General features: G+C 41.1%; 2 protein-coding genes across 3 annotated transcripts in view; one reads left to right on the top strand and one right to left on the bottom strand.

Moving 5' to 3' along the window:
• The window catches only part of LOC142372005 (protein kinase C beta type-like), a 96,073-nt gene extending 93,068 nt beyond the window's left edge, over positions 1–3,005 (bottom strand). The window contains exon 1 of one of the 2 annotated variants that reach the window (XM_075454732.1): positions 2,940–3,005. The gene's annotated coding sequence lies outside the window, so the exon portion shown is untranslated. The remainder of the gene's footprint in view (positions 1–2,939) is intronic. The other variant, XM_075454731.1, reaches the window with a different exon arrangement.
• Positions 3,006–6,445: 3,440 nt separating this feature from the next.
• Positions 6,446–25,814, top strand: socs1a (suppressor of cytokine signaling 1a). The gene is made up of 3 exons (XM_075453535.1): positions 6,446–6,518; positions 23,708–23,970; positions 25,034–25,814. Exon 3 carries the CDS (start codon positions 25,091–25,093, stop codon positions 25,721–25,723), a length of 633 nt encoding a protein of 210 aa, XP_075309650.1. The 5' UTR covers positions 6,446–6,518; positions 23,708–23,970; positions 25,034–25,090; the 3' UTR covers positions 25,724–25,814.
• The last annotated feature ends 422 nt before the right edge of the window (positions 25,815–26,236 follow it).

Raw genomic sequence — 26,236 nt, 5'->3', positions numbered from 1 at the left:
TTAATGGTGAAATGTGATGCGTCAGAGATAAAAAAAAAAAAAAAAACAGGCATAGAAAAGGGATGCATTTCAGGACCACCATAGTCCCAGCTGGTCCTTGCTGTCCACACGTATATACTGTGGACGCACACATGCACACGCATAGTCAGCTGGCAGTGAGTGACCTAGTTGAGATTGATTCAGCTGCAGAGCAGATAACTGCATGTGCAGTCCAGACTGGTCTTGTCAATAGGTTTACTGTAGATTTAGCTCCCGTTTCAGATGTCATACCTCCACACCAGAGGCTCACATACCTGCATGATTATATAACTGGCTGTCTAGACTGCTGTAAAAAGATATGGACAAATGAATTTGTTGTGGTGACAGGCACATTAGGGACGCATGTTGTGACATACTTGCGAGGACGTAAATAAGCTTGCGTGTATGTATAGACTGTGACAGTGACTCATTGTTTCATATATAGCCTCAGACTCCGAGCTCTTCTATATTTCCTCAATACACCGGATGTGATACAATTTCTCCCCGGGGCTATTGAACTAGGGAGCGCGTTCAGTGGGGCAGCCCAGCTTCCATGTTCAATATTATCGTTGATAAAAGCCAGTAGTGTTAGGCCTGGACATAGCTGGATGATGCTCAAAGTACAGGCTCTTTAGTTTTGATGGTATCCACATCCGAATTGGAAGAGGGGGTTGGGAATTAAAGCTCTTTAATACATAGAACATCTGTTTCTGAAGCCCAAATATAATTGAACAATTGACTCAAAAGCTAATTCGCGTACAGCTGTGGGCTATTTCTTCTGCATTTCTTCATCACTTAAGAAGGTAAAAACTCTGGAGTTGATTCCAAGTTTGACATGTTTGCTTTTTGACAGATAAAACTAGGATCAACCTCCACCAGAATGAAAAGCATGGAGATGGCTCATGGTCTGAAGTATTCTCCAAAATAAACTTCAAACCCACGTGGAGCAGTGCGATGGCATGTGCATGTTTGGCTTGAAATGGCACTGGGTTTATTGATTATGCAAGACCAGCAGCATTCTGAAGTGTAAAAATATAGGTCGTCTTCTCAACTTCAGCCAAATGTGGCTGAGTTGATGAGAAGGAACAGATTGAAAGTGACCCAAAACATACCGAGCAAGCATCTCAAGACTCTCTGAGGGAGAAGAAGGGGAGTATTCTGCAGTCAGTGACCTGATCTCAACCCGACAACACTAAAGGCAAAAAGACACACAAACAGCAACCGAAGGCAGCTGTATGAAAGGCTCTACAAAGCATCACAAAGACAGAAACCCATTTTTTTGGTGACGTCCGTGGCTTCAAGCAGTTGTTCACCACAAACAAACTGTTAAGAAGAAGCATTTTCTTTATGTTAATTTGCCAATTTGCATAGCCCCAGAAAAATATCAATTCTACATATCAAAGAGCTCTAGTTAAAAGACTTCCTCCCAAATGGATGCAAATGCCTCTAATTAGAGCTGAGGGTCTGCACATTAAGCCCATCTTAATCAGCTAACTTAATCTAATCTTATTTTATTATCTAGAACAGCCAAAATTGTGTTTCTGTCCACAAATTTCTCAACTTACCTGTGTGTTGCCACTGTTGTGATCACCAAAACGATGGCAAATAAGTCTTATAGTCCTTTTAAAGATTTTTTGAAGTGGTTTGATATTGTTCATAGATGCCACATTTAAACGGACCACTGCCACTTACTTTTACGATAACACGTCGTCGACACGTTTCCTTCAGGTCAAAGCGATTCATAATCTTCCTAAGCTCACAGAGCGTTATCATGAAAAGTCGCTCGCAAACGAGGCGGTTTCAAAGCAGCCGGAGGCTTGACTTGGCAAACGCAGTTGTGACCAGTTATATGGTTTTAATGATGTCGTGGCCCTCTGCCAACACTAACAGTTGATCTTTTACATGATCTGATCCCCTTAGGACAATTTCTAAAGCAGGTGTGTTTCTCCAATACGACTAGAAAGTAATTAACTATTTCCCTGGATTCTCATCGTCACCTCTACTGTAACCTCAGTCTTTCTGCCTTTGCTCTTTACATTAAAACACATTTTCAGTGAAAGGCATTTAACTAGACTGAGGAATCTGAGTAACTGGGGGAAGTTATTAATGGCTTGCATATGTAGCACTTTAAAATGCCGCATTCAATTTGTTTTGGATCAAAGTTGGAAACTAATTTTCGACCTCCAAGCGTAGGAGTGCACATAAAGAAAAGAAAAAAACGCCAAGGCTGCTTTTGCGATTTCTCTGTGTCTTCTCCATGAACAACAAATACTCATCAACATATGTCGTTCACCTGAAAGAAGAAGCAGAACAATTAAAAGGGTACAAAAGGATCTATTCAACTGCAGAACTATTTTCAAAATGACCTCCAGCTTTCTGATCAGGAGAAATTAATCTAATTAATGACATCAAAACCTGTTCGAAAAATCAAATACTTGCACTTATATATAAGGAACTGGATGCTTTCCGAGTCTGTTGAGGCCATCGCTTGGAGGCCATCATTGGTATTGAACTCTATGGCACTGGCAACATTTGTCTATGAGTCAAATTTGTCCCTTGTTAGACAGGTGAGAGCATAGTGGAAAACTGAAAAATAGTGAGTGGGAGGGAAGCAGTAAAGTGCAGTTAATGTTGACAATGTTGTGCAAGACAAATCTCAAACCAGGGATTTCTTGCATGAGAGTCTGTGGATTAGTGCCTTCTGTCACTCCCTTATTCCTCCTTTTAAGCACTTGTGGTCAATTAAACACTGGTGATAATGTACTTGGGATGGAAACGTAGGATGACGTCGTACTGATGAAGGAAGCTCACCTTGCTAATCTGTGTATCAGGAGAAAAGATTAATTGTTTTTACCCTTTTAAACTTATCTAAACAACAGCCATGGGATGATGGATAAGTGTGGAGATATGAACGAACGTACCTGTTATCCATTTTCAGATGAGACCAGCTTTGATTGTAATGCTCCATCCCTATTGTCTGTTTTCCATCTCCATATCCAAACTATCTCCTCATTTCGTGGCTAACAGCTCTACCTTCCACCTTTCTCTCTGAACATCTTTCCTCTCCAATCCTGTAGTCTTTATTTAAAGACTACACTGTATACCGACTACAGTGAAGGACCCACTCTGACACACGGTTTCCACAAATGCATGCATGCACACTCACACCACTGTACTGCTTGAGGTGGATTTCTATATTGAGATTGCATGAATCAAATGTTTGACTTTACCTTGATTTGCTGCAAACATTTTACTTTTATCTCTGCATAGCTTCATCTATGTAACTTATGTATGCCTCTCTGATGACCTTTCTTCCTGTCAGTCTTGGTCTCACTTTAGCCCTGTCTGATTTTGAAGAGCTGTCAGAGATGGCTCAAACAACATTGATCTGAAACCACAGCGTGTGCATTCTTCTGCTTTCGCACCGCATTTGCATAACTGCTCTTTTCTCACTATCCCTGACTGTGTGCATGAGTGTGTGTCTGTGTACGTGGTGAAACATGCTTCATGCACATAACAGTAGTCATGCTCAGAGTTATTGTGTCTGCACATGTATGTGGCAGTTGTGCTGCTGTTTGACACCTGAAGCAGAAATACAGCCAGCTCTGGGGCAGATTTCTTTATTACACTGTTATCTGGGTAAAAGTCAGCAGTGTAATTGACATTTTCAACGTGTGTGTGTGTGTGTGTGTTCACTGAGAGATAATGGTTACATAAGACGCTTTCATTTTGTCTTTGGGCGCTGGAATGTACTTTTTGGAGACCAAATATAGGAACTTCAGGTGAATCACACACTGTATTGCAGATTTTCCGTATCCTGTTCCAGTGGACGACCTGCTTCTTTTAGACGTTTCACCGCTCCATCTCAAATGCATCAGATTCATCAGACAATTATGTCCTCATCAGATCTTATTAGTGTGTCTTCATCAGACTCAGTGCTGTGTGTAAATACATGGTGGTTTGCGGAAATCTGTGGTTCCTTAAAAACATAGGAGTTTCGAATAATTAGGCCGGGGAGGAGGCAGCCGTATCATTAACGAGGCCAAGGTAAATGCCAGAAATCTTGTTTATTACCTATGAGTGATACAAAAAGAGTCAGCTGACGATCTGTGCACAAGACAAAAGTCTCTCTGTTTCTTGTCACTTATGCGCATGAGGGCAAGCTTATCTGCACAAGCAGGCTCAATCCTGAGGCGTTCAAGAGGTGAAAAGCCTCACAAGTTGACCACTTTAGCCACTTACCATGTAGAGTTTATATCAACAGTGTAATGTCATTACTCTTTGACAGACAATGCAATGCTGAATGCTTGAAGTACATTTCCAAAGAATGGTTTAAGACGATTTTTAGATTTTTTTTTTTTTTAAACCATCACAAAATCCTAGCTGAAAGTTATAATTGGTCTCATTCAAGCCGTGAGTCATGGAGAGACCTTTGCTTGCAGTTTGTCTTTGTGCGGGTAAACATCATCTGTCAGACCATTTATTTAAAGATCACGTTGTCTGGCTCTTTAAAGCTGCTGATCTACCCTCAAACTTGCCAGCTAAAAAAAACATTCTCTCAGTGACTATGGTGGTTCTTCAGAACTTCACATTACCTCATGCACAGCTAAGTTGCAGTTATAGCTCAACTGGGCCTAGCAGGCAAGGGGAATTGATTTATTGACCACACTATAGCCGCTTTCGGACAGACCGTTCTAAGAGCGCAGTTATCAGAAGTGTCCTACTCGAATTGCGTTCTGATAACTATCCTTCCCCAGCGGAACTGTTTCAGTCTGCATTCGCACATGAGTCGGGACCTGATAGGGACTGATGCGCCGCATGCAGCCGTCTGCGTCAGTGACGTGTTAGCCGTTAGCCGTTTAGCGCCACATTCAACAACAAAACAAAACTCGTAAAAGTAGGAGAGAAGAAAAAACACCACAAAGAAGCTAACATGGAGAGCGGGGAGGCCACCGTGTTCATGGTCTGCATGATGGTGATATTAATCATGGACGATCACATCAGGCGTCTAATATCGAGGCTGGAAGAGCTCACAGAGAGAGTCAGGAGACGATACTTTTTCATTTCATGTAGGAAGAAAGGAGAGCAGAGCGCTGCAGACAAATGAGACCAGTGTAAGTTTAACTTATTAAACACCCGTCGGTTCTGTCTGTGTCTTATGAGGAAACATTTCAGCCGTGATAGCATGACATGGGGCATAGCTACCAACCACCACACACCTCCGTCAGAAGCGTTCTATAGAACCATGAAAAGACCCAACCTCGGAGAAGGAGCTAAAATGATTATAGGAACTAAGGGAGATAGCCCCGAGTTCCTGTATGTCCGAACACGGGAGAAAACGGCCCCGCGGATTAAAAGGTTATTAGAACTGCCAAAGGTTCCTACAGTCCGAAAGCGGCTATTGTCAGACTCAGGTACAGTAGTACCTCTACTAATGCAGCACTAATGCATCGTTTCCTTTGTAGGTATTCATACGTCAAAGACTAAAAAACTGTCAGTAGTAAGTTAACTGGCTGTAAAGCTGCACCACGTTGAGTGGTGAATTGGACACCTTTGCATCTCTGTACACATCATATGTGCTGTTATACGTTGAGATGCACGCTATCTTTTGAGGTTATTCTCAGCTGTTAGCGACTTCTTTCTGATACTTCCGGGTCAAAGCCCAAGGCGGGAACTGTGGAGCCTCTGCAGAGCGACGGGGCAAGTTTGAGTGCCACTGGACTCCACCGCAACAACTGGGGTGTTAGTCTGACTTTTTAGAAATTCAATTATTGACCACTAACCGACTACTTCAAATCTTTACACAATTTAATTTAAGTCAGACTAACACAATAATTAGACCTGGATATTTTCTAACCTCACGAGAACAGACTGCGATATTTCGATGGCTGGATTTTCTTTTTTTCTGTCCAAGTAAAAATACAATTAAAATCTTAAAATGTGTAAGACAAACACTGCCAAAAAATGGATGAATCTAGGGTTTTAACCATCCCTGGACATCACATGATATTGACAGTAATGGTGAATGTGTGTCCACCTTTATGTCTCAACACCTTTTTTTGACTGGAAAAGTAAATACATTCAAGCCAGAGTTTTGCTGGAGGACATCTCACATCCCTCCTCTCCCACACTGGAACAGCCAATTCCCCTCACACAGCAGCTCTTGTTGCTGCTAACTCCCACTGTCGGCCCGAGGAGGGTGTAAACAAGATTTCTGCTCCGATGCACATGCTGCCTGCCGCTCCGTTTCACCTGTCGAACTGGAGCTCCACTGGGGGAAAATAATGTGCACAGAGCTGAGCGTCCAGGTGCCCTCAGAGCGAGACACTCAACCCACCTGTTGGTGGCATCAGACCTGCAAGCTCCTCTGTTTTTGATGAGATGCACACTAACCGTTTCACAATAGGAGGCATGTAAGCATCTGTCGAGATGCTTTAAGGTGTATTGATCCTGTTCTGGAGCTTTCAAACCATCATGGGAGACAGATATCAAAAGAGGAAGTAAGTTATTTACAGCTTATTCTCATTTGCATCTTATTCCGCTGTATGGATCTTTGGAACAAGACTTTAAATGAGTCCTGCCCACTCAAGAATATAAAGGTTCAAGGTGTGGCTATAACATAATGTTGGTTCCACGAGCCCAATGTTGATAGCAACAACTCACTTCAAATATGCTAACAAACAACCGCTCCACAGAGCGAATCCGTGATCAAATGAGCGATGAGGAACCAGAAGAAAAAGACTCATTACACCACTTACAGTTCAGCTATTTATAAAGAAAGACTGGGTCTCATGGGGATGACAGAAGAGGAAGAGAGCAGAGGGAAAAAATAGTAAGAGACTCTCTCCCCTCTCTACCTCCAGCCTGATGGTGATCTCCATCTCTCATCTGGCAAAAAACACCCACACAGCACCTTATGACCTGGTTCTCTCCTTCACTCAATCCCTCTCTCATCTACAGTATGCCTCTCAGAAGCAGGGGGGTGGATCCAACATTACCAAATGCTGCTCTCTAGTGGCTACAAACTGCAGCTGAATTGACGTCACACTGTAGATTGTTCTGATTTTCAGTTGTATTCCACGCAGCAGTTTCAGCCCTTCCTCCTTTCCCTGGTTTCACCTTCTCCTTGGAAAACACATCGTTTGCATTCTTTTTTCCCCTCACAGCTATCTGCATTATGTGAGAATCTGGACTTTCAACATGTATTTGCTCAATGAAACTATCAAGAAAACAGAGGGATAAGATTTCGGAGAACACATTTTTGTTACTTTTTGTTCTGTCACTAGAGGGAGACAAAGTTTCATACTAGTACTTGATGGCCGGGTTGTAAACTGACACAGTCAGTGCTCACTGACCCGACACAGTAACTGTTGTACATACTGTTCACAGTATAATTAGATTATTATCTTTCAGGGTTTAAGTGCCAATATAAGTACAGTTGCGCTTTCTCCATTATATTGCCAAGAATAACACATTCGTCATACCAAAACGACAGCATGGTGGCGCAGTTAGCCACACTGTGGCCTCACAGAAGCAATAATCCTGGGGTTCTTCTATGTGGAGTTAATCCTGGGTCGGTTTTCATCCCTCATTCCAAAGACATGGACGGCTGATTAACTGGCAAATGAAAGCTAGCTGTAAATACTGGCGTTCTTGGGTACTGTGGACTACAGGATCACATTACATTACATTACGGTCATTTTGCAGACGCTTTTATCCAAAGTGACTTACAATAAGTGTGTTCAACATCGGTAGGCAAAAGAACTTCAGGTCACAAGAAATCATAAGTGCATTTCCTTCCAAAACCAAACAGCTAAGAGCATAACTAGTGCTAGAGTAAGTGCAGTAAGTTAGGTACCTAGACAAATGGGGAAAAAAAAGAAAAAAAAAGACAATTTAGAAAACATTACATCCAGCCCCGTTTTACTCTCTACGTGTTAAAGTGGATATAACTAATGGATAGATTGATGAGACTATTGTGAGCTCAGTTTACAGCCATGCAGAGCTTGGAATAGTTAACATGTTCTAAAATATATAGTTTATTCAACATATCATGGAAAGATATTTGTGAGTGGAAAGACAGAAAATTGTGGTAATGCACTAGATTAAGCAGTCATTCTCAACGTTTATTAGGTTGCAGTGTGTTAGAAACCATGGCAACAGAAAGGAAGTTGAACTTTCTCGAGAAGTAATAAATCCAGCTGTTCCCCCTATTTTTAGTTCACTGATGTCTTTCAGGTGGAGCTTTCATTCACTCAAAAACGAACTTTAGAAACACTTTAATCCTGTTTTTCATCCACTGGCCTTCTAACATGTATGACTTCGTCTATGGCATGCAAGTACTTGCATTGTCAAACAGTTGACAAACACCATCTGTCTTGCCATTGCTTTCCTGCCAGTACAGTAAAATTGAAGTGATAGCCCCAGCGGATGTGCATGGCTTGGCACAAGCCCTTGAAAGGGGAGAAGGGCCAGCTTTTTTTAATGTTTTAACCAGACACATGGTCCTCGCTGCCAAGAGGCTCTCCTGGTTGCAAGCCTTGATCAAAAACCGACTGAAGCAGATCTTTTCATTTAGTTTTTCATTGTTTTGTTCTTGGACGGATAAAAAATAGAAATTATTTTTTTTAAACTCAACTGATAAAGAAGTCTGGGTTTGTGCTGGGGACTCCTCTGGAGCCACGGGAGCAGACTGTGCAAAGAAGCATGTTGCAGAAGCTGCTCAACATAAAGGACAAAATGACACATTATCAGTGATCAGTCAGAGTCTTCTTCAGATTCATTGTAAAAATGACGAGCACTTAGCCTTACATGATGACTCTACCATCACTATTTTATCCATAATGACTGTTTGTTATTGTTATTTTTAACATTTATTTAATGCATTTGAATCATCAACCGTTCATTATTGTAGTGCAAAAAAAAAAGTTTCCAAAAGGGATTAATGAAGACATGTTGTATACTCTTTATTTATATTTATATATTTATAGATGTATATTCAGACATTTGTCAGAGACCCATGGGCATCATATTTCAAAACAAAGAGTTAAATGGAAATTCAACTGAATCTGAGATAAAAATCAACGTCATCGACAAACAATCAGGCTAACTGAGAAAATGGAGCTTGTTGCACAAAAAAAGTGTGCTTTGTTATCATGGTTCATTTTCTTAACCCTCACCCCAACCGCATGGCTTCTATCTTATAATATTATTAGCATAAGGACACAGAGTGCTGGTTAGGATATGAAAAGTCCGGTTGCAGTTCTGTTCCGTTTGCTTGCATTATTCACCGGTCACCGGTTGTTTGCTCAAACTTAATTAAACACAGACAAATGTCAGAGTGGTATCAGTCTTTTATCTCCCAATAAGGATACCAGTAAGCAGGCCTCCAAAAGATCTTGAGCTTTTCACAGTCCTTGTTTTTAAAGATCTGGCAGAGATTAATGAGCTGAGCCAAATTCAACATCAAAACGCAAGTGAAACTTCAGACGACCCTTCTGAAGAGTAACTTACTTAACTATAAAACCAAGTTTCTAATTTGAGTGGTGGTTCTGATATATCTGCCTGTACTTACTGTAAGCGCTTTAGACATCCTCTTCTTCTAAAATTCTAAACTATTATGGAGAAGTGTCATTTCCTTTTTCTATGGTTTTGAATGCCAAAACAAACTCAAACTCACACCGAAACCTCAGTACCATGGGCAGAAAGTACTTTACATCATATCAGTTGCTGTTTTAGTAATGATTTCAGCTTATTCCCTTTTCTGTTAAATGACCAATAGCATTAAGCGGAAGTCACTTTCATAACACCTTTTAAGTGCTCTGAAAGTCATCTGAGCGATACCAGGAGCATGACATGTGCTTTTCTGGACAGGCACTCACTTTTAGTACGAGAGCAACGTCACCTATCATGGTTATATGCTAAATGACTGTCTGTTATTGGAAAAGATCCACCGTGAAGTTATCAGCGATGCTCGAAGAGATCGAGTGCGTACACACCCCACACACACCATTTCCAAAAGTTGCTATGTTGCACTAAATGTGAATAAGTATAGAAAGAAGCAATGGAATCTAGTCAATTCATCTGATAAACTTCAAATGTAAATGAGGGGTCCACAACGTCATTGCATTTTTCAGATTAGTGGTTCGGTGAATTAAAACCTACATCAAAATGCTACTAGGTTAACAGAAGATCACATGACTTGCGTTGAGTCAATGTGGAAGAAGGACAACCACAGTGTGTGGTATGTGGGGTGTCAGTGTTTCTGAGTGTCTCTTTGTGTGGGCACACTTGTGTATTTGTCAAAGGTTAACTCATGACTGTTTGTTGGAAAGACTAGGCTTATGTTTAGCCCTCTTTTTTTTTAAAGCTAAACCTGTAACTGTGTGTGTGTGTGTGTGTGTGTGTGTGTGTGTGTGTGTGTGTGTGTGTGTGTGTTACTATGTGTGACATGTCTTCATGAGAAGTAATGAGAAGTGGAGTCATGATTTCTGTATTGCAACACACATCTGTGAGTTATTATAAAACATTTAAAGACAGCAACTCTGGTCATAGAAGTGATAAGGATATGCAGACAGCTGATCAGGAGTGACGTCTAATGTAGTATTAGTTTTTAGTCTGGGAGAGGACAAAAAAAATAATCATTCATGTTTTGAGTCTTGTCCTGGTTAATGCTGCAGCATCATACATTAAAGCACTAACAGGTCAGGGAGAGCAGGTCCCCTAGTCACAGTGGGGAGTCAGAATCGGATCAAATATACAATACTGTGCTTACATAATACTAATATTAGTACTAGTCACATTGCTGGCAGCTGTGCAAAAGTCTTGCCACTTCTCATTTCTTTATAATTTGCTTCGAAGATGCCAGACTTCCTAGTTTCTTTTAAATAGGTTTTGAGCAATAATTATCCAGGATTTGTGAGGTGTTTTTTTCTGATCACTGTTTCCTTTTTCCACTCATTTTCAGTCCATTTATTATTCCTAATTACAAGGAACTGGCCAGTGAATCTAATCTAGGAATCATTTGAACATAAAAAAAAAGGCACCTAACTCAAGGAATGCACCAGCGGTGTATCTACACATAACAGAGAGCTTAGCGATCAATCGATTTTTAAATAGTATTTTCTGGCACTTTGTTACTAGCAGCCTGTTCCAAGGATACACAATTTGTTTAAGCTGCATCTGAAAAAAAGCAGATATGAATATTTTTATTCAATTCGCTGTATGGTTTGGGCACCACGACTAGGTTTACTTGGTAAACTTTAGGAAAATATTTTGGTGGAAGACTGTTTAAAGAAAACTACTAAACAGCTTGTCAAACAGCGTTCATTCTGTGTTGAAGAATATGTTTTTCCATTTATGTTTACACATGTTCATTAAATTGAAAAAAATGATTTAAGAGCCAACCTTAAACCTTTGTGTTGCTGATGTTTGCTGATCCTTTACACAGCCCTGACAAATCTCCCAAAACTGCCTTCTGTCAAATAGTGACAAAAATATACAAGACGAAATGTTGCAACGTTATTTTTATTTTTTTCTTGTTGCCGAAAAAACTAAAAATAACGTTGCAACATTTCGTCATCCATTTTTCAAATCATGAATCAGCACTGGCTTACATGTTAATATTTCCAGAAAGACAACTTTTTAGATCTAGCACCCTCAAAATGAGGTATTGCAGGTCTTCTATGTTTTCCCTAAAATTCAAATAAATGGGGCATTGTATCATGTAGCAGGGAGTCATAGACTTTGGGGGCATCAAAGGCTTTGTTGCATTACCTGTTGCCATGGTTTGAAGGCATATCAGATGTGGAGGATCAGTTTCACTTTCACCTTCCCAGAAAAAGGACCATTTCTGACTAAACAAGGCCAAACTCACATTACAAAACCCACACATATAAATAAACTCCCAGAGCATCTGTTGATTTAGTATGTGTGCATGTATAAAGAATATAGAATATAGTGCAGTTATCTGCTGTTGGTGATAAACACAAGGGCAATTAGTCACAGCGTGTTTGTGAATATTCTTGAGTAGAGTTTGCATCATCGTGTGCGTGCCGCCATTAAGGTGCGTCAGTACAACAATCATTTATCTTTTAACTGTCTTTATTGCATACACAGAAAGCATAAAAGTCCACGTGACACAAGGCGATGGTCCCCGCCCCTTCCCAGAACACTTCAGGATGAGTGTGCTAATCGGCAGATGGTTGGATTTTACACTGAATTTGTATTTAGAGTTTGAGGCTTTCAGCAAAGAGCAATCTCAGATTTTGGCCTGGGACAGTCTGGGCTTCTCCATCTTCCCTTAAGGCAAACCGAGTTTCTGAATATCTGCATCATAGTTGAAGCTTATCAATGTATTTGATTTTAATGACTAGAAACTGTGTTTGCATGTGGATGCAAAGCCAAAATAGATGTAAAAGCTGCTTTTTAAGACAGACTTCCTCTCAGCTGACCACTGACTCTGTAGGTCATTTTTTCTCTGCAGAAGGATTTTTGGAAATGATTATCTATTAATCATGTGCTCAGAGAGTTAGGCTGCTGTGTGTTTTGTCTACATGGTTTATAGAGGCAGAGCTGGAGCCACGAAAATCTCTGAGAGCCGAAAAGACAACAAAAACACTTGAAGGTAGTAATCACAGCTTCACCCTATGATTCATACCGCCTTTCACATACGTTTTGAATTAAAAGTGCTGCAGAGAACAAGTTGGTAAATTGAGAATGCTTGAACATTAAATGTGGCAAACTTAAAGGCTTTTTTAGGAAGTTGTTACAACTTACTGAGATCTAACTGAAAGATATGAGTCAGTTAAAACTTTATCAGTTTGAGCCGGAGTCAGACAGAAGCCAAAAAGAAGTCAGACAGAATTAGAAAGACGGAGCTCAAGGAGAGGTTCAACTGGGCCTCAACAGGACGTCAGTGAGGGCTTAGTTTATGTATGTTGGTATGTTGACAAGAGACACAGTTGTAGTGGCTATCACTGACAAGAATTTGTAACACAGAATGTGTGTACGTACATAACCTGGTGTGCATTTTAATGCAATAAACCCGAACATAATGACGTATTTTCCTCTATCATACAAAAAAAACACTCTAGCTCAACATGTAAATATGGCCGTAAGTTAGCAACTAGCAAGATGCTAGTAAATAATGCTTTGGGATCAATTGTAATGGTCCGAGCCGGAGATGTACACAGCTTAACCTGTGTGTGTACTGCTTAAAGAAAAAAATAAATCAGCTAATTAAACCCTGATGTATTATTTCACAAATATTCACATTACTTATTTACATATTTACACAAATCCAGCATTGAACAGGACCATGTTGGTAAAACATTCTGGTGAAAAGTGGTTGCTACACATGCACAGTCTTTTGCTAGCTATTTTTGGAACATTACCCCTAAATATAGTTTATCCCCTGGGTTCTTATATCCTCTTAGACTGAGAGGAGATGTAAGGTTCATGCTCCTCGGTACAGCTGACAACAGCACATTTCCATGCAAAGCTGGCGACATCGGTCTAGCGGGGTGGAATGCGAGCTTGCGGGGCTTGGAGGTCAAAGCTGAGCAGAGGAGATGGGGTGAGCTTGAGGAGTTTGCACTAGAAATCTAAGTGGTCCGTTGTGTGAATTATTTCCTCAAATTTAGGGGGCCCATAAACAAAATGCCAGGTTTGTGTTTTTTCTGTTTTTTGCATTGGCATATTTGGATGTCTTTTTTTTTCCCACATCCAGGGCACTCCAGATCATAGCATGTCATCTTAGTGTGTAAACTATTTTTGAGAAAATCCAGTTCTCAGTAACCAAGCATGAAAAGAAAACTTGATTATCACTGCGATGAATCAATAAAGGTTGTAACCTGTCTCCACATGCCACTGAAATATGCAATGTGTTTGGTTTGTGATAAGCTAGCAAATGAATGGTTTCATCACTCAAGCTTGTTTCTGTTGATCTTATAGTAATTGGTCTCAAGTTGGTCATTCAGCAATAAGCCACCAATTATCTAGATTTAGAAAAAAAAATGAAATCATTCTTTTGGTCTGAACTCATGGTTAGTGGAAAAGTGGTGGTCAGATGGGGTCGATACAATCCAGCAAAAGTGAGAGGTTCTGAGGTAAAAGAGCCCCACATTGGGGCCTAAAGTCTAACTTTATCATTGATGCCATTCATCAAAAGCATGAAGACAATGCTCACACCTCCAACAGGAAGTGACTAGTTCCTAGTCTGAGAGCGACATGAACCTCAGTCAGAGCAAATATCTTATCAGACAGCATTTCTTCATCAAAATTCAGAGTACACTCGATAGAAACAATGGCGACATATTTACACCCATGCAAAACACAAAAAAACCAACTTCAACTTCAACTTGCAAGGTTTAATAGCCCGTGTGAATTAAAGTGTAGGAAAATGTTTTTTTTGGAGGGGAAAAAACCCACAATTACGTATGCCTTTCCATAACAATTAGAGCTGTTTTAGTCAGAGATTTGTACACCTGTACAACAAAAACATAGCTCAGCAGTCCTCTAAAACACAATTCACTCCCCCAGGTCTTAAAAACTTGGTGATTTTTTATTTGCTTACATTTTTATCTGGTAATACAGTCAACTTTATGGCTGGCTTATTACTCAGACTGGGAAATCGTAAAGAAAAGACAAGAGTTGCACGCTGATTGAAGAAAACTCAAGCAGGGATGTGGCTGAGGTGTGCTCGGTTCCAGTCAGAGAAAGGCTCGGTCAAAGTGAAGCTAGTTGCAGATTCAGGGAAGCTTGACAGGCTTGACTGGCAAAAAAAAAGTGGCTGAGCAGGAGGCAGTTGTAAGAGGAAAAAGAAATAAAAGGAGAGGAGTTTCCTCTAAGGAACCAGGAACAGGTAGGATTTATAAGGTTGTGGGAAATGATAGATCTACTAGATGTTACAGCCTGATTTTCATGCCTAAAATCGACCAATGAAAACAGCACAAACTCTACCTCAGAGCTGGTGATCAATGTAACATCAATAACACATAATTACTATTTTTTTAGATTTAGCTAGACCCAACAGGCCGCTCCAATGATACAGCAGCAGCTGCTTTTCTGTCCGAATCGGTCCTTCGAGTCATAGAAAGTTCTATTTGTCAGCATTTAGATCATACTTGGTGGTTTTTGTTACGTGATTTGATTAACCAAAAATCCCAAAAGTTAATTTCTTTCGGCTCTAAAAAGAAGAATCTAAGGAAGAGGGGGATGGGCTGGAGGCCAGTTGCCAGGCCCCCAAAAAGATAGCTTGTATAGAGGAGTAAATATGTCTCCTTTAAAACAAAACACAATGTGCAGCCTCCCAACTATATCAACTGGTGGAACCAGGTCATGAATCAGATTTTAACCATGGATAAAAGGGCATTCAGCAGTTGCAAAACACAATAAGATATTATGGCACAATAGATAGAGGACGTGGAACTGAAATAACAGGAAACACTAATAAATTCTCTCGTCTACTCAGACACCTGCAACATTGGACAGATCATAACGCTAACAAAATATTGCTACTTAACCTAGCTCCAAAATTACAACAACTTTCGAGTACATATCAGATATCTTGTGTATTTTATTTTATTTGTTTTTTCTTATAGTACTTTTCCAATTTAGCCAAAATGAATTCCAAGTGCTGCACTTTGAGTTGGAGGCGCCTACAGTACGGTATCGATACTTTTACGTAATTGAACTTCTGGGTATTTACTCCACCACGGGACTCAGTGCTTGAGGTCGAGGTTATTATGTCAGCATCACATGATTGAATGGATATGCTCATTTACCCGTGCTGTTTTTTATAAATCCCAAAAAGCCACAGGCATAGGTTTTGGCTGTGCCATTTTCTTTCTCAGCGCTGATGCCAATTACCAAAAAAATTATTCTTTGGCCTCTCATCGGGCCTAAAGTTGTTCACTTCCATCAGCAGTTAGTCTTGCTGCTTCGTGTGGAAATAGTCAACAGACTCTGGTGTGGTTAACAGCTGGTTAACAGCTGGTTAACAGTTAAAATGCATTTTTCTGGGGAAGAAAATCCACCCTGTTAGTAATACTTGTACATCTTCTTCCATGGCTGTGAGATTCCCCAGATAACACCCACTATTTGAAAAGTATGGCTGTTAGACTGGTTTCTGAGAGCCTCTCTTGTAAACGAGCTACTTGAGATGAAATTCAGCTTAACATATGTGGTCTGATGAGGAAATTGATATCTTAGGAAGTTTTGTTGACAACCACTAACATTCCAAAGTCTAATGCTTCCCAGGCATAGCAGGAATTCATTGATAACTGTTTCACTTTCATTTTTAGCCGAACTGATAATAATATTATCAAAACTGAACAACAGATATGGCACGATAAGTGGCTGAATCTTCTGCTTTGTAAAAGAGAAACATTACTGTGCGTGTCCCAGTGATTTCATGACTTCCTTCCACTAATCGGCAGAGATTCCTTGAAATGCAGCTGGAACTCAACACTTCCACTTCCATCCATTTCATTTAAAAAAAATATGTTTTTCTCCATATGAATACAGGACCAAATGGATCAAGTTTACTGTTTTGACTTCAGCTAAAGGCACTTTAGTAACAGCCTTATTTCTTTTTGTCATTTCTTGATCATCATATGTTATTGTTTTATTGCACTGCAATATCATCATTGGCTGATGACTGATCCGAGTCAAAATGAAACCAAAAAGGCCAACTATAAAGTTTAATGGCATCTTTATTATGCATCTGATTTACAGCACACTGTGAAACACATCCAAGACTCAAAGGCTTGACAGAATGTCTGTAGCCATTGTACATTGCACTGTTTACAGGTTGACACTTACTACTCCCTGTAGCAGCCACTCGTGCCTTACCACTGAACATCAGGTATATAAAAATGAAAGCATGGCAAACTGAAAGGGTTAAAGTGATACAGTTTGCTTTACATTTTGAAATGTCCTCATAATGAAAGTACAATCTGTTATGTGGCAAGGCAGAATGGGGGGGGGTTAAGATTCCCTTTACTGTAACACTGGTGACTGTAATGACTTTGAAATGTAATATTATGAAAGACTGCGCGGAAAATACAAATGAACACAAGGTAATGAGCGGTCTTTCAACACTAAAGGATGAAGGTAACAAAATATAAAACGTTGGCCTCATTGTGATGATCCTAATATTAAAAGGAGTATAATATACAAATGATGATAATATATGTATGATCATGATCTGACTCCTGCCTATAAAATCTAAACACCAATTTAAGCAGATCATTTTTGTCTTACTTATAAAGTTACCTTACTCGTATTTTGAGTGTAACTCTGTCGCCAAAAACCAGGAGAAAAAGCTGAAAGGTCAAAAACGGCATGACAAGTGTCTGAGAGCAGTATATTCATTTCAAATTTCTACTGAGATCGCAATGATATTGTTATCGTGAACGCTTTTGGCCGCGATAATCTTGCAGTAAAATCCAATATTGTGACAGTCCCAATGGGGAATAATACCAGTCACACCTTGTCACCAGATGTGTAAAGGTTTATCGCAGGTAAACTCGCAAAAAAACAAGGAAACTATCATCTTTAGATTTGAAAAAATGCCACGTGCAGACAGAAACGAATCTCTTTTCAATGAAGATGAAAGAAGTGGAGTGACACGCAGAGCACAAAAGGCAGTTTACCTCACACAAAGCATAGTTGATGCCACACCACCACAGACTCACACACCCTGTTCACAATCTAATTTGCCAGTACTGTTCTAACATGTCACAGGTAAAACCAGATTCTGTCTCTTTGATCTAGATCCAAACCAAAAGTCGACGGGACAAGTTGATTAATTGAGAAGTGATCAGTTACCCGTACCTCTGCAGATCTGAGACGTTTCAAGCAAATGACATCCAAGCATCAACTTGGAAATGTACTTTATTTATACAGCCCTTTACAGACAATCCTTTCGGTGTACCAAAGGGCTTTACAGCAGGTAGTAAATAGTAAGTAAGTAAGTAAGTAAGTAATTTATTTGTACAGCACCTTTCACAGACCAGGGTCACAAAGCGCTTTACAGGTACAATAGAAACACACAGTTAAGAAGTACATAAAAGTATAAAAAGGCCAAAGCAACTCAGTGACAATCATAGCAGCCCAAGACAATTAAGAAAATTAAGACAATTAAGAAAATTAAGAAAGTTAAGACAATTAAGAAAATTAAGAAAATTAAGAAAATTAAGAAAAAACCTGAACAAATAAAAAGGTCTTAAGTTCCCTTTTGAAGGCGTCAACAGACTCCATCGAGCGCAGAGAGAGCGGAAGATCGTTCCAAAGCCTGGGAGCAACAGCCTGGAAGGATCGGTCTCCTCTGGTCCGGAAACGCGTGCGTGGCACCATCAGAAGATTCTGATCCACAGACCTCAGAACCCGAGCTGGGGTGTAAGACTGGATCAGATCTCTGATGTAGGGTGGAGCCTGACCATGCAATGCTCGGAAAGTTAAAACAAAAATTTTAAAATTTATCCTAGAGGAAACTGGTAGCCAATGAAGAGCTTTAAGAACAGGAGTTATGTGAGTCCTCCTATTAGAGCGGGTCAGAATTCTCGCAGCAGAGTTTTGCACCAACTGCAGGCGAGACAGCTCCTTCTTGTTCAGACAAGAAAACAAACTATTACAATAGTCCAAACGCGAAGACACAAATGCATGTATAATCAGCTCCAAATCATCCCGTGACACCATTTTCCTGAGTTTGGAGACATTCCTCAGTTGAAAAAAGCAGCTTTTGGTCAGCTGTTTGCAGTGTTGCACTAATGACATGTCCTTGTCAAACACAACACCCAGGTTTCTGAGGCTCGTTTTAACAGACTGGCCCAAGTCACCCAAGTACTGGTTAATCCCTGGAATGGAGTCATCAGGGGCAATAACCAGTGTTTCTGTTTTGTCCACATTTAGCTGCAAGGTGTTGTCATTTAGCCATTGTTTTATCTCCACCAAACAATGAACTAAGGAATTTAGCCTCTGGATAAAAATAAAGAGAAGAATAAGTAAAAACAAATAAAAACAATAAAAGAACAGTGAAAGCAATAAAATACAACAAAATCGAATAAGATAAAAGTGTCATCATACTACTGGGTATTAAAAGCAATCCTAAATAAGTAGGTGTTTAGCCTAGATTTGAAGAGGCCCAGGTCAGAAATAAGACGTAGCTCGACGGGAGCTTATTCCAGAGCCTGGGGGCAGCGACGGAAAAGGCTCGGTCACCCCAGGGTTTGTATTCTGACCTGCGGGCACTTCCAGTAAAAATTGATGTGTTGACCTCAGAGCTCTACCAGGATTGCGGACTGTTAAAAGCTCAGATAAATATGATGGAGCGAGCCCGTTAGGAGCTTTAAAAACAAACATTAAAAGTTTAAAATCAATTCTATAAAGGACAGGAAGCCAATGGAGGGAGTTAAGAACAGGAGTGATGTGCACACGTCTGTTAGTGTTGGTTAAAAGACGGGCAGCAGCGTTCTGCACAAGTTGAAGGCGACTGAGAGAAGACTGGGAGACGCCAACATAAAGTGCTTTGCAATAGTGTAACCTTGAACTTATTAGGGCATGGATGGCTTTCTCAAGGTCATGACGACTTAAAAACATTTTAACTTTGGCCAGGAGACGCAGCTGGAAAAAACTAGTCCTGACAACATTGTTTATTTGTTTGTCCAACCTCAGATGACTGTCAAAGGTCAAAGGTCACTCCCAGATTTCTGACGGTTGAACTAAGCTTTGACGACAAGGTGCCAAAGCCAGCCGTCACATATCCCCAAACACAATGCATTCAGTTTGGTCTTCATTTAAATGAAGAAAATTTTGGGCCAACCACTGCTTAATATCAGCAATACAATTAAACAAAGAACATTGGGCACTGTTACTATTTGGCTTCAATGGCAGATAAATTTGTAAATCGTCTGCATAACAGTGAAAAAAAAGGTTGTGCCTGGCTATAATTGACCCAAGTGGTAGCATGTACAATGAGAAGAGGATAGGGCCAAGCAGGGTCGGACTGGGAAAAAAAATCGGCCCTGGCAATTTCCCCCGGGACCAGACCAGCCCCCCCCCCCGTATTGCATCAGTAAAATAAATAGCTAATAATTACCCCCCCCCCCGCCAAAAAAGGAAAGTACACAATATGATCAGAGCAAACAAAATGAATACACCTGAATACCATGTAAACATAATTTTTACTATGTTACGCTGTGGTGGCTACTTCCACTTGCACTAACACTAGCGGCACTACAACAGGCAGCAGCAAACAAATTGTCTATTTTAAAACATTTGGCAGCGTCGGCCTGAAGGGCTTTTTGCTTTTTGTCGCGGATCTTCTCCGCTCCCCCCTTCCTCTTCTTGGAGCCTCTGTCGTCCTCCATAATAATTTAGCCTTCTCTGATCATTTTTAAGTGAAACATAGATGATGCCTAATGGCGGCATGGACAGATACCGGAGAAGGTTCTACTGGACAAGTAAGCAGTAACCATTGCTGTGAGATCAAGCAGAACTAAGACAACAGGGCACTTGGCATCCACAGACAATATTGTTGTGCACCTTTAACAGTGCAGACTAAGTGCTATGACTCAGTGTTGTTCCTGCAGAAAAGAAAAAAAAGAAAGAAAGAACACAAGAGTATGTGCTGTGGCGTGTTCATGCACCTGCTAAGATTCAGCAGCAGATTGAATGGTAGCTCAAAGGTTCCCCTGCTCTGCAAATAACATCTGTAATCGTTTTTAATCGCCAAATGAAGACTTCCACACCGTGTGCTGCCGTGCAGAAGTAGGAGGAAAACAGGAAGCTCTGATAATGAAATAACAGGAAACAAATGAGATCAATAATTGAAAATGCTTCCAGGTCATCTCAAAGCAACATTCTGATTTTGTCATGCCATGGACTTGAGTTTTATTTTGGGTTACGTTTTGATGTTCATATTATGTCCAGGCTTTGCTTTTCAGTTTTGTCATTGTTTTTTCCCCTCACTCAGGTCATTAGTTTCATTCACGTCACCTGCACTCATGTTCATCAGCTGCACTCATCAGTTCCCCACAGTATTTAAGTTCCCTGTTTGCTTTCAGTTTTGTGAGATCCTTGCACCTTTTCCATCATAGATGTACACCTTCATGCCACGTCAAAGTTAAGTATATATTATGTCATGCCAAGTGTTTTTGTTTGTTTTTTGACAGTTAGATTTTTGAAACCGGCTCAGCCGCGCCTTGTGTTGCTACTTTGTTTTTTTTGTAAAAATAAATCTTGTCTGCCTTCTTGAATTTCCGCATCCGTGTCCTCCCTAAAAACCCACACCTTACAGATTTGTGTATTGTACAATAAGAGCTGTTAGTTTTGTTTTCTTGCTATCAATGCATGCACTGGATGCAGCTTGCGTCTGGTCATACAGCCACAGTCTCACTATTCCGCAAGCATCAGTGTTCAGACACAACTCACGCTCTGTTAACGCCGGCTCTCCTTCGGTCTCTCCCCGTTTCACAGAAATGAAACTTATGGAACATCCCAGGAGTCAAAATAAACAGACGGAGCCTGACCGCACGCTCGGAAACACATGTGCATGTGTTTGCAGTGTTACAAAACTGTGTTACACAGAACGAGATGGTGGTTATTCAAAATACAAGAGCAATGCACAAAGGAAATCCATGAAATTGTGCAACAGAAGCAGGATCTGCGGCAGCATGCTGTACACCCAGTGCTAGAGTTAGGATGTGTTTCTTATTAAGTTTTATCCTTTACCTCATTACTATCCAAACAACACAGAACTGAGCAGAGAATGTACTCCCTTGATCTATGCCGCCCTCTCACTGACTGTCTTTTTCTCTCTCTTTCTCCCTTTTTGTATCGGGCTGCAGTTAAAGTAAAAATAGATCTGACACACAACTTGCTCAAGTTATCAGCAAGTCTTTTATTGAGTCATGAATGCATCTATGCTTATTGGAGCAACGTGCACGCAACACACAACAAAGACACTCACACCAATATATTCAAGCTGGAGGAGGGGCATACAAATAGGTGGCAGGCCTCAGTCTGCTGGCTCTCATTTCACAGTAATAAAGAAGTTGTGTGGCTCAGTTTTATTTTGAGGCAACAGGCAGAACATGAGCAGAGGTACTGGGTATACATAGTGGAACCACCACTCTAATCTGAGACACACCGAGGTCACACAGCAGCTTGTATAAAGTACTGCCTGCAGCTGCTTCTCTAAACAGTATCAGCTGACCTCCAGTGTTTCCCTAACTTTCGTTTTACCTAACACCACCTAACAACATGCCAACTTTGGGTACTGTGTTTACCTGAAATGGGATGCCCATTGTCCACAGATACCATCAGTAGACTTTTCCATTTCTGCTTATTATGCAAAGCTGATTTTAATAGCAACAGGATTCTGCAGCAGGGGAAAAAAAAGAAGAAGTTAATCACAAAGAGTAGGAGCATATATCCAAAGTCTGAGATACGTCTGACATTAGGTTATAAAGACGTCACCACGAATGAGAATGGAAATACCTCATTATTACCTACTAACTTACCATACTATCATCTTTTTTTTCAAAGCTATCAGTTAAATGCATTATTCCTTTGAGACGAATCACAGATGAATCAATTTATAGTCAAAGCTGTGAACAAACGTCTTGTTTGGATGCAGCTAAAGTGAAACCATGAAAGGCTGGAGAAGTCTGAAAAGACTTTCAATTATTTTCAGCTCCATCCAATTCCTCAGAAATGCCTTGACACGTGCACACTCCGTCGCACACCATGAAACCATAAAAAAAGAGGAAAATAAGGAAACACGCAGAACGAGTTAATTATAGGCCTATATAATTACGCTCGTCTGCTTTCATTTCTATTCGCATGAATAATTAGGGATCATAAAGCACTATATGGCGCCGGACTCTTACCGAGAAATTGTACTCCTCAGTCTCACCGGCTGATCACATCTAATGCTGATATGTCATGCATAAAAGAAAGAAAATTAAAAGAAAGTATATAAGAATTAATTCTGAAACACATTTCTGAAAAAAAAATGAGCGAGATGTGACATCACATTTTATATGAGCATGTTGGGGATGAGTCATTCTCCATGTGAGGTCTGTCTGTGCAACACATTTTTAAGCAGAAGAGCTTCCAGTTAACATGGAAGCAGAAGTTCAGCAGAAGCAGCACCGGCAGAACTCCATCTGCAGTCCCAGGCCAAATGATTCTCCCTCTATATTTCTCTCAGAAAGATGCGATCCATCGTTTGATCGAGCAAACGTTTGTTTTGTGACCGCGGCGTTTTATGCAGCAGCACAGATCATAACGCAAACAGGGAGGTTCACACATTTATCTATCCTTATCAACATTATCATGCAAAATCAGCTTAAACTGCGTTTAGCTCAATATGTTGTTTCCATAGAGAGATTCCTGGCATGTGCATCCTACATCCTACGTGTCGGCATTAGAACAGCTTTAAGGAATCGCAGGATTTGCGCAAACAGAGCGCGTGACGGTAACTACACCCTAACGCCAAAATCCAGAGATTTAAGGAAAAGCTCCAATTACTCGAATCCGTCACCTGTCTTTCTGTAAACGCCCCGCTGTCATGTGGCTTCTGCCTTTTTTCTTGAAACTCTCCAAAGCATGTCGGAGTTCAATTGAATTGAAACAGCAATGGGGACGGCTCGGCAGAGTTTCACTTTCGTTTCTGTTTCAGGGAAACTTCTGGGCTGCCGCTAAAGCCTGCAGCTCTGGGGGCGGTGCGATCCGCGGTCTTCATATATATTGGCAAGTTGTGTTTACAGCGCATGCATACACAGGTACTGACGGGCGAGGAGCACAGCCAGCAGGTCTCCGACTCTCCCCGCTCAGCCTGCGTAACGGATTACCTGCTGGATACTCGCCTTTTTGGGGTGCAGCATCGGCCCTTTGGGATTACTGATGAAAGGATCCTTAAAACGTCGCTGATAGAACAAAACGGTGAGGCTTTTTTTTTTTTTGTATAATTGGAGTTTTGTTGCACAGCTATTTTTAAGCGGGTTGAAGGAGGGGGGGAGGGAATAGTGTTTTGTAACAATCGTTGAGGTTGTTTTCCCCTCATTTTTCCTGTGGGACCCCTCTGCAGGGCCCCGTCTGCAGTGGAAGGGGAAGAATACAAAGTGTTGTACAAGCTTGTGTTCCTTGGAAAGGATACACCACCAAACAGGCTGCTGAAAGAGAATCGATTTGCACTTTTACATCTGTTTGCATTTCAATGCCTTCGTGCGAAGCTACAGGTTTTTTTTTTTTTTTTGGGGGGGGGGGGGGGGGAGATTGGCACAATAGAAAACAGTCTTGCAATCACGAACAGTTTTGAAGATTTGGCCTGTAAGATGCTCAAAAAAGGCTAGAATCTTTTCCACATTCAACCACACTTGTTGATCGTGGCCTTTTAATGGAATTTTTCTTAGCTTTTAGATCATTCAAATTTCATCTTAAAGAGTTGAATCACTCTTTACATAGACTGCTTAACTTGTTGCATTTAACTCATGGATAATGAAGTCTTGTCTCATCCTAAACAGCAGGTTCAGACAAGCCCTGAGGACTCATTATGTAGCTTTTCAGAGTGTTTCTATCCTTAAAATGTTACAATGGACAGAGACTATGCTTCATTTGGAATGTTCAAATAGCTTAAATTTGCTGATCACTTTTTCAGCCTTGTATTTAAATTCTAAAAGAAGAACTTGTACTGGGAAAATGCTGCCTTAAGCACGATAAAAGGGAGTGTGTGTGACGACAGAACAATGAACTGAATGTGGGTGACATCAGCGCTGATTGGAATTCAAGTCATATGAAACACAGCACCTTTAAGTGGAAAGAGGAACGAGCCTTCTTGTTATCATACAGAAACTGAATCATACACATCGCTTCTTTTGGGTGTTACAAGTTCCAAAGCTTTTAAACTGGTGTGTTGTTGGTATCAGTCCCATTTGTTGTCTTACTATCTTTACTTATTCAGGAACAAATGAATGACCCCTTCTTTGTTCTCCTTTGTTTCTTTCAGAATGTCAGTGTGGTGGTTAGAGATGGGAGAGGGTCTGGGGCCTCTCTCCTCTGTAGGATGGTAGCCGACAGCACAGTGGAAGGCCACGACAAGACGTCAACCTTGCCGACTTCATCATCACCTCGTTCAGAGTCAGAGCGGCTTCAGCGTCAGGCCAATCCTAATCCAAATCCAAACTTCACACCTGCGCCGACCCGCTCTGAATATCAGACTCACTTCCGCACTTTCTCCTCCAGAGAGGACTGCAACATCATCACAGACACAGCAGCCAAGCTTGAGCGCAGCGGCTTCTACTGGGGCCCTCTAGGAGTGGAGGAGGCCCACCTCATGCTGCAGGACGCTCCGCTGGGCAGCTTCCTCATCCGGGACAGCCGGCAAAAAGACGTCCTCTTCACCCTGTCCTACCACGCTAAGAGCGGGCCGGTCAGTGTGCGTATCAACTACAAGCAGCAAAAGTTCTCACTGGTCGGCAAGGACCGGTTCTTCCCGACCCTCTTTGCCCTCTTAGAGCATTACATCAATTCGCCCAAGAAGTGCCTGAGGATCCCGTATAGGAAATGGAAGCCGACGCTGCAGGAGGTGTGCAGGAGGCGCGTCATGGAGCTGTGTGGCGGAAAGAGCGGGGTTTCAGAACTGCCAGTCACACACGTTGTCCAAAACTTCCTCTTGGAATTCCCTTTCAAACTGTGACCAGCTTGCCATGTCAAATTCTGACTGTCGTTTTATTTCTAATTTCAAGATGGCAGTTTTTACCAACCAACGGTACACTGGATGGGGTGGTAAATCCTATCCATCATGTATCAGGGGTTGAGGTCGCATGGCCGTGGCTACTGATGAAAGCATCCGACTCTTCAGTGCTGAGAAGCTGTGAAGTGCAAGAGGAGAGACAGCATGGGCACAGTCAGATACAGGCAGCCATCAGTTGGTTCTCTGATAACATTTCAACATCTATTACCTCTAGAGACTCAACTCCCAGTTGCACATGGACGGAGCGTCCTACGGTCCTTATGAAGTATGAAAAGTGGGAAAGTGCTGCATTAAAAAGAAATTACACTCACTGTGGAGCTAAAGAGGAATCGGTGGGCACGACTGGGACTGTGGTTGCCCTGAAACGTCAAAGGACATTAAAAGATTGGACTTCTAAATTTTCAGAGTCGTGGTGGAGGGTACGGTTGAAGCCATCGCAAACAGATGCACCAGTGA

Source organism: Odontesthes bonariensis, chromosome 21 (assembly GCF_027942865.1).
Source record: "Odontesthes bonariensis isolate fOdoBon6 chromosome 21, fOdoBon6.hap1, whole genome shotgun sequence".
NCBI lineage: Eukaryota > Metazoa > Chordata > Actinopteri > Atheriniformes > Atherinopsidae > Odontesthes > Odontesthes bonariensis.
Note: the sequence above shows the minus strand (reverse complement) of the source record. Positions and strands in the feature narration are given on the sequence as shown.

Coding starts and splice junctions, on each gene's coding strand:
- socs1a (XM_075453535.1), top strand. CDS start 25,091: ATGGTAGCCGACAGCACAGTGGAAGGCCACGACAAGACGTCAACCTTG.